General features: G+C 35.3%; 1 protein-coding gene across 1 annotated transcript in view; it reads right to left on the bottom strand.

Moving 5' to 3' along the window:
- LOC117102180 (vacuolar protein sorting-associated protein 8 homolog) overlaps positions 1-11,789 on the bottom strand; it is a gene marked incomplete in the record, with an annotated part of 68,474 nt that overhangs the window by 26,913 nt on the left and 29,772 nt on the right. Inside the window, 6 exon segments of the mRNA XM_033242397.1 lie at positions 1,664-1,815; positions 2,781-2,853; positions 3,026-3,068; positions 8,219-8,360; positions 9,329-9,551; positions 9,796-9,842. Coding sequence (XP_033098288.1) covers positions 1,664-1,815; positions 2,781-2,853; positions 3,026-3,068; positions 8,219-8,360; positions 9,329-9,551; positions 9,796-9,842 — 680 coding nt within the window.

Raw genomic sequence — 11,789 nt, forward strand, 5'->3', positions numbered from 1 at the left:
ATGTGTTAATTTATGCGAGTCAAGTGAAAATAATGAATAATAAAACTGTAACAAATAATGAGACACGACCCATTGTCTATATTTGAACACTTCTCATTGGGTAACAAAGTCGTAATTTTTCATTTTTGTCAAAAAGTGCCTATAGTGTGGTGAATTATGGTTTAGGTTTTTTTAATAAAGTTTCAAAAATTTCTATGTATAAATGTAGTTGATTACCAAAGGTTACAATTTTTATTTTGAAGACTGCATGGTCTAGGAAGTGTACATTTTTTTATAGGGCAAGTTTCCAAGGGCGGGTTTTCTAGGGGCGAGTTGACTGCCAAAGAGTGTTGCGAAAGTGCGAGCCAGCGTGTTATTTGATCACAAGTGCAAGACATATCACAAGTGTGAGCCAGCAAGCCATGACGTCACGACAATAGTTAGCCAGTTGTGCGAGGTATCGACTAAGATTTGTGGAGTAGAATTCAAAAAACAACTATAGGTCTAATAATGAATTATTGTGATGTTAAATAGACAATGTTAGCTATCAAAGAGCGACATTGTTTTTCATTGGGACCTTCGTCTTCAAGGCTAGGTCTATACCATCCTAGCTAGTCTAGGCCTATAGTAGGATAAGGCTAGCGCGACATGCGGACGTTGGTACGAGTAGGTTAGTCTACAAACGTCGCCTAAAGTAATTGATTTTACCCGACAGAACGAAAGAAGGAAACTCCGCTTTTCAGTCGTCTTAGGCACAGAACGAAAGAAGGAAACTCCGCTTTTCAGTCGTCTTAGGCACTCATTTTTTGACAAACAATGACCTTTCAGAGGTCAAATTGCTGTCAAGAATATGAATTGGCTGCTTCGCAGCAAAAATTAGTGGCAAAACGGGGTAGGAGCCCTTCCCAGTGATGTCCCTCTCCCCTACTGGATTTTCCCCTATTGCTTTGGGCTACCCTCTTGTAAGCGAAAGTACAGAAATATACAGTAGCTACAGTACATTGTATTATACGATACATAATAAATAATATATAATATATTAATATACACAATATATAATGTATAAATGCAAAAGATAATAATACAGTGCTCAAATATATATGTTCATAATGACATCATGTTCCTATATATTTGAGCATTGTATTATTATCTATCTGACTTGTACATTATTTGTGTTTCCAGTGTTAAGCAGCAACTTGATTTGAATATTACTTCCTATGATTTACCAGCTACTACCTACTATTACGTAGCTTAAAAATTTGCTCTACTACATGTGAGCCCTCAAGATTGAAGGGAGAAAGATTATAGTGTGAATTCTGTGAAAAATAAGTGTAGCCTAGAGTGGCAGCTCCAGCTAAATGGGGGAAGGAGGGTGCAACGCTTTACATGTTTTTAAAAATGCTTGACTTTACGTACACATTTACAGAGGATCATACCGTTGTAAATCAATGAAATAGTGTCTAATTTTGTTACTTTCTGTATGAAATCAATATAATTATTTGAAAAAGAATTTCATGGCATATTATTTAAACTCATGCTAATTTGGAGGGAGAATGTTCCTTCCAACATCCTTATTGTCAAGGTCACATAACTGTTAAGAAAATTGTTCATTGAGGGGTTTTACATCGGTATATGTATTCACACACGAAATACACACCCACCAATATAACACCATATAACTTACTCTTGCACTTTGAATTCTGGCTCTTCAAATGCCAAAGCCAGGACATTCAGAAACTCTCTAGTGTCAAATCCAAGCAATGTTCTAAGATGTGGGTACACAGGCTCATCCGGCGGCTGCTCTTCAGTATGAAGCTGTGTCAAACATTTCCAAACCTATAGGCAGACATACATTTTTTACTGTTTTCCAACTTAAATTGATTAAACATTTATGGCTGTGTTTCTCCAATAATTTCTATGATTATTTATTTAAAATCCCTTCAAATATTTTATTCCACCTTGCAAAATTATGGACAATGAAATGCGCTTAACATCAAAACATCCTTTTTGTTGAGTTAGCATGTGACCAATTTTTTTGCGCGAGATAGATATGCATAGGCCAAGAACGAAATCGTTTTAATAGTACTACTTCACTCTGGAAAATGTACTATCACAATGATGTTTTATTTACTTCTATGGGGATTGAGAAGAAGACTAAAAAGAATGCTAGCTTTGTTTAGAGTGCTTTACGGTACAATACACAATAGGTAGGGATGGACCTAGGCCCAGCCAGGCAATGTCTATGTTACGGTAAGCGCAGCCGTTTTGAGGCTTTTTAAAAATATTTCAGATGCACGAAAATTTACAAACTATTTTTTATGATGTGTTTGATACTAGCCTAGCCTAGGCCTCTAGGCTTACTAACTACTAGTTGCCTTAGAAACTAACTACCCAAAAGAATTGTTTGCATGACCCTGATATGATATCAGTCAAATTTTATCTAATTTTGCATTAGGAGCTTTTATCGATAAATTATCTGATTCTCATGCAAAAAATTATTGGAAACTTTGGGCCCCGTTTCCACAGCGAAAAATAATGAAATGGCTGCTTTCCAATAATTTATCGGGTAATAAGTGCTGCAGAAACACTGCCTACATGTTCCAACTGCACACATTCCTAAATAAAGAGGATGCAATGACGAAAAACAAAACCATCAGACTAGACATTCTGCCTAGTTCAGAAACAAGAAACCTCTACGGACCACTGTGACAATGTTGGGGACTTATACTTGGGTTTTGGGCATGAGAACTACTTCAATGTAATGAAGAAATCACAGGTGAAATGAATTAGATAATACTTACTCCATCTTTAACTTGATTAACCAGAAAATGTGGAATATCACCTAATGGATAAGCTCTTCCAGCTAGACAACAACTGAAACATACATGAAATCACAGAGAAAAAAATTGGTGACAACACAGACAACTAAATTCCCTGGACAAATAATAATGAAGGACTAAACTGTCAATAAATTGTATTTGTTTATATATAAAAAGGGGAGATTAAATAAAATAGAGACTAAGTATCATTTTTGTAAGATTCTTACCTTATGTACACTAAAAGTTTATTTCCAAGTCTTACTTGTTGATCTATATAAAAAAATTATACAAATAACATTAATTAATGAGTGCCTTAATGTTGGATAAAAGTATACTGTGACAATGATATATAAACTAATCCTGTGCCAGAGCTGGTGATATTGTTAGTTATTATAAATTACAATGTGTTAAATACAGTACTGTACAGGTGCACCTGCGGTGCCCGACGGACCACCACCCTCAGCAGTAGCGGGGACCCACCAGCCCACGTTGGCCCTGGCGACCACCATGATAGGCAGAGTCCAAACCGGAAGCAGGCTGATGCACCGGGGCCACAGCGCTGTCGGGACATTCGTAAGAGGAGGAGGGGGAGGCGCTACAGGGTGTGCAGGAGGAGGTTGGTAGGCCCTTGGGTAACGGTGAACCGCTGGAGGACATGAGGAAGCCGCACACCCGGACCTGGAATGAACGCTAGCCCGGTCAGCGGCCCTGGGAACACGAGCGTACGTGTGCTGGTTAACCTCAAGCTCTTGGGCCCAAACATCAACATGGGCGCCAAGGGCACCGAAAAACAAATCCTCGGCTCCGTAGAATAGGCAGCTGAATAAGCGGTCAAAATGGCCCTGTGAGATAGAGGTACCCTAAAGGACATTAGTACGATGAGCCGAACCCGCTGAAAGAGCAATCGTCGCAAACTGGTCTGCGACCAAACCAATGCACTCGTGCATCAACGATATAGCATCTGGCACAAGAACAGGACTAGAAAGGAAGAAGAGCAAATAACCAGATGCATTGACAGCATGCATGCCTTCACGAAATAGACTACAATGTGTGCGGACCTAGAAAAAAAAATTAGGTACACTGTAGGTCCTATGTGTGTACGTTAAAACTGATTGTACTTCGCTAATTTTGCAATAGCGTACTTCTAAATTTGCTTAAAATGGTTTTTGATTTAAATTAACCTTGGGTAAGGTTTTTTATATTTATAGTGCTCTTGGTTAGCAGTTTTAAAGGTGATTATTATGCAAGATGTTTTGTTAATATTATTAGGCCCTATAAAACAAATTAATTTATAACCCTTGCGTGCACGTCTTCTATGGCATTAGAAAAAAATATTTTGGGGAGAAAAAAAATGTTTTAATTATTTCCTTTTTTATAGTAGGCCCTAAATTGCTACTAGATATTGTTTGTATTATCTGAATCAGGTTTTTCATGATAAAAATATTATATAATTATATGGTTTGATTTATTTCACATTTTTATACATTTCAGTATTTACACAAATACAATACTTACGAATATTATTCCATTGTATAAATTTATCAACCTACTCCTCAATAATTCCCTGATCGCAAACCCTGGCGAAAATTGTCTAGACTTCTAAGGGCTTAGGCTTGCTAGCCCTGTATTTGTAATTATACTCACTACAGTTCTGTACTAGGATTCCTACATTTTCTACCTCATTCAAGCAGTGGTTTGGGCTGTTTAAATAATTATTTTCATATTACATTCATTCATAGTGTTTTAAACACTTCACCCAAACAATAAAAAAACAATTATGAACATCGTCAGAACACACATGGTTTAGAAACTCGCTAATATTGACGATACTGCTTATGCACTTTTATGATTGCAGAATGAAAACTTGTGAAATCAATGTGTGATTGATATAAAAATAAGAGCTTTCTTGAAGCTGTAATACTTTTTTTAGGGAACCAGTCCATTCGAGCGGATGCCACTTCGAACGAATGCCAGTTCAAGCGGATTCGAGTGGAATTTATCTACGCGGATGCTAGTTCGAGCGGAGAAAAGATTTCCTTGTAGTGCGAACAACAGCCTGTGCAAGTTATGTACGAATTACTTTAAAATTTCCTATTTTGAGCTAACAATTTGCATTCGGCCGAGGCTCAGGCTTTGCCTGGGAGCCACCCAAAAAAAAAAATCAATTGCAAGTAGTTAAAAATCAACTAAAATCACCTTATTTTGTGAGTTAGCATCTCTCAACTAATCATCGAGCCCTCCCCTACTTTACCTTCGCACCCCCAATCAGCACCCCCATTTCAAGACCTCTAGATATGCTACTGGAGCCAGGGGAAAAGCCTATAGCCTTACGTATTAAAAAAGTTGTATTTAATTTATTTATAAGGTTAACAATTTACTATTAAACATACTTACGTTCATAAAAATAATGTTTAGTCATTGTTATTCTTTCCACATTACTAAGTTACTGTGCTGTTGATAGTCTGTCACAGGGGCTACAGGATCCAGAATTTTTCAAACGGCGGGGTGGGGGCACAACAGTTTCAGAATAGTTAAGTGAGTAGCACATAACATTAATATGCATTGACATTTTAAAAATTTAGTGGCAAGACGAGGGGGGAACGTGCCTACCCGTGTCCCCTACACTGGATCCGTCCCTGTGTCACACTACTACACCAATGATTTGTGCAAAAATAATTTAAATTTCTATGGTGAATAAAAATTACAATTACAGTTACTCCCATTTACGAATATAGACCTAAATCGTAAATCTACAAATACTGTTACAACACTATATAATTCAACTAACTGGAGACAAAAACCGTGAATTCTGTGTGCGAAATTCTATAGTTTTAAAATATAGGGACTAAGTGCTTTCTAGCGGCCATCTTTTAGTCGGATTTGCCAAGACTGTGATTCAAACATGGAATAATTATCAAAAAGTACCAAAAACATTTCACAACTTTAGTGCACAGAGCATTTTTTGCATTTAAAACAAACAAATACAAAAATAGGACGACGATAAATTCGCTCTTGTTGTAGTTCGCACTAAATGTATCCGCTCGAACTGGCATCCGCTCAAACTGACATCCGCTCAAACTGACTGGCATCCCTTATTTACTGTGATTTATCAGTAAAAAGGCATACGTCACATGCCAAAACTGCCGATGCTTGAACTGTGCATCACATGGTATTTCTCGTCCTGTCCTGTTTAGAAGCAACCAGACGCATGATGTTGCATGCTTTGTTTAGTCCCGTATGTAGTGTAGTAGGAAACCTTGCTGGCGCTGGGGTTGGCATAAAAGCGGTCGAAGGGTCAAAGGGAATTTTTTATTTAACACCGAGTCCCACACCCAAACTTTTATGTTTCCAGTGTGCTTCTGAAAACCTCCAATTACTGCTTTTACACCAGTTTATTTTCAGTTTTGATGTTACTTCTTACATATGATCGGTGTCGGGTCGTAAGAAACAATGTTTTTTCCAGCCAATGTTGCTTGGCAGGCCGCACACACAGGTTCTAAATTCATTTTCACGGGCCACAAAAGAATTGCGGTCGGGCCGCACTTTGCCCACCTGTGCCCTGGTAGGATTAAGTATGGTAGTTGTGGCTTTAAGCTTAGAATATCGGCTTTTATGAGACATCATCATAGTAATAGGATGATTGATTGAATAACAAATAAATATGCTCACTAAGCATTATTAAATTTGAATAAATTTAACTAAAATTATTGTGATAACCCACATGCTCGAAAATTTGAGACAGTAAATATCGGCAGTCTACACGAGAAATTGTGATTTCCTTTGATACAACATTAAATACTAATGCTTGGCTGTATGCCTGCGAACAAAGAGCGGCCTACAAACCGTACTGTATGGAAAACCGAACATCGTATACTAGGCCTATTACATTTCTAAATGTTTGGCTGCCAGCAAAAAACGGGCATCTGCCGCAGCTCTCCATCAAACGTGTACCGCAAATCTGGCGGTTTTTTGGAATACATACCTAGAGGCCAATTGTGTTGCAAGGAAGCAATACAGAGACAGGACTGACTCGACTCTCATAATAGGAATTCATGGATGATCTTATTTATGAGAAAATTTTGCACGTAACCTCAAGCAATCATGTTTAGCAAATATTTTTTGGATTGTTTTTATCACCTACATCTTTATTATTCATCAAACATTACCAGCGGTTAAACGTCACACCAGACAGCACGTACATGTGAAATTTCAGCTTTCTACAATTTTACCACTAGTTTATGTGTTTACAAAGTCAACCTCATTTTTTTTTATGCAGACTATGCCTAGGTTTATATTGTTGATAACAATATAAACAAAAAGAGGAAGTAAAAACTGTTATCTAATCATTAATTTGAAGAGCAGAAAAATACAAGCACCTGTCACAGTTTCCCCTCCCCAAACTACTTCTAATTTTGACTGTCAAACACTACTAAATTCATTTCATTTTTTAGGTCATGTTATGTTATTCTTTGTTCATTATTAATACTGTTATTTTATATGTGGGTCAAACTTCTTTAAACTTAACTGACCACCATCCACACACTAATTTTTTATTTCTATTTAACCTTCTAACTTAAGAATTGCATATATATATATTATTGCTAAAAACTTGTTTCGTATGGACAAGTGCCAAATACTGGCCACACTTGTCAGATTACATCAGTTGTCATTTTCATTTTCATTTTTCATTCATTTATTTGACATCAACGGTCCAGGGGTTGCATCAGCAACAATGCGCCATAACACGAATGTGTCTGCAACCCCTGTACAAACAACAGATTACACAGTTAAAATTCAGATATTTACAAATTCAATAAAAAAAAACAATTCAAAGACCAACAATTTGAAAGGTCCAGTAAAATAGAAGTAAATAAAATGCAAGATTCAAAAAGGAAAAAAAAATATGCAATTGAAAAGGGATGGGTTTATGGAAGTGAAATATAATTAAAATGAAATTGCACAGAATCAGGGAGTTGCAATTTATACAAAACCTATGTATTATCAAGAAGGTGTTTTCTTAACTTAAATAAATATAATTTAAGAGGGTGAACAAAAGCATAATCTTTATTTAAAGGAGGAATTGATGACCAAACAACAGGAAAATTATGGATTGGAGTATATTTTAAAGCATCAGTACGAGCAAAATGATGAATAAACGCGAGTGATTCGGTGTGACGCGGGTTGACTTGAATGTTGTTGGAAACACTGTTACAGGAAGCAACCTTATATAAACATCGAAAAATAAATGAAATTAAAATCATTAATCGTCTATCACGTAAAGATAACCAACCAAGTGTAATTAAACGTTCGTCATATGATGTTGGCCCACAGTGGGGTCTAAGAATTCTCCTACAGTAGATACCCTTCTGTGAACTTTTTTGATCCAGTCTATGTTACTTATACATAATTAGCAAGAATACCTGTGAGTTGTTTTCCAGCTTGTACAGCAATGTTCAGTTTCTTCAGCAGGTCCTCCAATGGTGTTGTGTAATCTTGCATCCCTTTATTGTACACATAGATGATAGCATCATACAAACCATGTGACCAGCATAGACTCACTACCTAAAATCAATACAACACCAACATCATTTTGTGAATGCCATCATAATTTGATGTATGGATGTACTATCATGGTCATCATCTGAACTATATTATCCAGTACTAGGACAGATTACTTTACTGTATTAGCAGTGTTCTCCTAATTAAAACAACATTAAATATTTTTCCATATAAAGTCCTGCATGAGGTGTTAGCCATTTAGGATGATACAGTAGCCCTAGACTGGAATTACTGTATGTTCATTTGTTAATAAAAGGCCAGCTATGGCAAATAGGCATAATCAGTAGTTAGTAGAAATAATTGGGATGATCTGTAGTAAATTCCATACTAGCTTCAAACCTGGTGCATATCTTTATTTCATTTGTTTTTATTCATTGCATCCAACAGCATGAAACACCAATAACAGGATGGAAATAACATTTAAATACAACATATTATAATATAAATCTAAATGGATATAAAAGTAATATGAAGAAAAAAACCAAATAAATAAAACCAAAACCGGCAATAAATATTAAATAAGGACAATAATAGCACACTTAAATTGGTTGAAACTACAATAAAAAATATCAAGACTATCGTTTTCAGAACGACAATAATTGTAAGCTTAAGAAAGACGACAGAAGTCATTTACTGGAACATTAAAATTAAACATAGAGACAATATTAACATTCAAATGTAAATTAAGACATTTATAAACAAGTGTAAGCCTTGTCTTGCTCTCCTTGATTTTGGAGAGGTATTAGGTAAGGAACCAAGCCAACTGGCTGCTAGACTGATGAAGCATAACCATTTGTTATGAGTCCATTCTATTTTAAATGATTGGAAAGAAGAAACTTATTTATAAATAACTATAAGAAAGATATAATACACTCTTGCTTGCAGTTTTGAAACATCAGCCCAAGCATACTTTTGGCTGCATACCTGGCGTATAGCTACATACCTGGTGTGAATCCATACTAGCTACATACCTGGTGTATATCCAGACTAGCTACATCCATATGTACAATGCAAGCCTCTACGTTCTGCACCATTCCCTTCATTTGATAGTGGTCTACAAAATCCTTCATTACAGCAGGTGTAATGGAAGTCAGGCGGTCATTTAGAATGTATGGTTCTAAACACTCTAGGAAAACACCATTTGCTGTTATGTCTTGATTGAAACGCTCATAGATTGGTCCAAATAAAATATCACTATAAATTAAATAATTAATAATAATAATTCAGTTTTCAGTATATTCAAAATTACAGTTTACTTATGATAAAAATAACTGTTTCAATATTTAATGTGTATAGTCAAATGCTATTTAAAATTTCTACCTTTTGTACTACAGTTCCTAACACAAACTGCAAGTTGTTTAGAACACTGAAATTCAATTTGATATCATGATGTACTTTTATATTAATTTACCTCCATATAATAAAAGAATTAACTTACATTTTGCCAAGTTTAAGGCAATGCTCAACACAAACGGGTACAACAGCCTGGAACAGTAATAATTTACTTTTAAGTAAAGCAGGTATGTAGTGGGCATGTAAGAGCTTGCTTCAATAACTATGATTGTTATTATTTTATTATTAGGATTTATACAGCACACATATCTATTTCTGCTCAAGGCAACATTCCCTTAGTCACTGGATACAAATTCAAACATACACAACATGCAGCCTCATCTACTACCTGAGGAGTATTTATATTTATGCATGTACAGTAATTTAGCACTACCAATTTTATTCCAATCATTCACCTCCTACCACAAACCCATTTTATTTGTTACTATTGAAAGCCCAATACCATGCTGCACCAGTAGTATGCTTAATTTGCTGTATTCATTTTATAACGCATTGTTCCCTACATTATCATGGCTTTGCTTTCCTACCTTAAAAAATGGATAAGACTATTAAAGCATACACAAGAAATAAAATAATATAAATGAGGTGGACAAAACTGTACCGACTAACAAACTTTATCATAACCACAAGTTTGACGTGAACCAGGCTAAGTGTTGTCCAACCAAGAACAGTACTGCTTGTAAATAAACATTGTCAGAGTATACAGTTCGTGATCAGTCATAATCAACCATGAAAAACCATGTTCAAACAGGATCAACAATAGTCAACCATAATCAATCATAATCAAATCATAATCACCCATGCTGAGCCATGAACAAATCAATTAAGCATAATAAAGCATGATCCAGTTAATGACACATCCAGTACATGATGATCAGCCATGATTTATTTTAGTTTATTTACCTAATTTATATTGCAAAGGTTCTTAACAATGTAAAAATACTGTACATATTTACAAGTTAAAATTGATATAACATTACAAAATAATACATTAATAAAATATAAATTTATTACAACGTTAAGGAAGATGAAATTAACTGAATTAAATGTTTAAGATGAAATAATAGAAACATAAAAACAAGCTATATTATTATATTTATTGTATTATATATATGATGATTATTAAGAGGTCACGCCACGCATTGCTATGTACATGTACATTAATTAGTATACCAGTCTCGCCATATACTAATTTGAGTAAGACCAAAAGTTTGTGAAGATAGCACAATTCTTTTTAAGGTGGCTTACCATTATGTGCATTTTTTGAGTTCTATTTATAAAAAAATTATTCTACACTACAACAAAATACAAAATATTGGATAAGGACTTGTTACGCTACAAAAGCAACATACGTTAGGATTCACTATTCTTAGCAGTATTCAATATTTGCATTAGGATATTAATCTTGTATATATGAGGCTTGCCATGCCAAAAGCAGTATCAGTGACTTTTTAATATATTCATTTTCTCCACATTATAAACTTTAAAATGAGGGTTCATTTACTGAAGTTGATTTACTATTATCAGTCATGAATAAAAGTATTACGGCTTCTATCTACTAAAGTGTACTGCCACATTCTTATGCTAATTTACTCAATTTAACAATTAGCAAGCCTCAAATATGCAGTATGCGGCATTAGTATTTGGCCGACTGGTCTTGACAGACTGATTATCTAAACATTACTTCTGCAGCAGATCCAGAGGAGGTGATTGTCAGCAACATCCGGACCACCCCATACTATCTTAATTTGTTTTTTGGCAGGCAAAACAATTATAGAGATGTAGACAGCAGTTTTTTCTTTTTTGTCCTTTGTGGGGTGGGAGTTCATTTTTAAGAATAATTTTCTCTTATTCATGGGAGGGTGACTAGACAAAAGATGGTTGACCATGTCATTTTGTCATTTAAACTTGTCATTCCAAGAGTTTTTTTCTTTCTGGACCCCCTACTGCAAATATCTGGACCCGCCCCAGTACTTAGGGCTCCCGAAAGGCCACCGAAAACGGCCTTTTCACTAGTATATTTAAGATTGCTAGAGCGCACTATTGTAGTTTTAATAGATATTTATTTATTATAAGCTT

The sequence above is a fragment of the Anneissia japonica genome, unplaced genomic scaffold (assembly GCF_011630105.1).
Source record: "Anneissia japonica isolate Jap-2015-1 unplaced genomic scaffold, ASM1163010v1 scaffold287785_len535756_cov143, whole genome shotgun sequence".
NCBI classification, from domain to species: Eukaryota; Metazoa; Echinodermata; class Crinoidea; order Comatulida; family Comatulidae; genus Anneissia; species Anneissia japonica.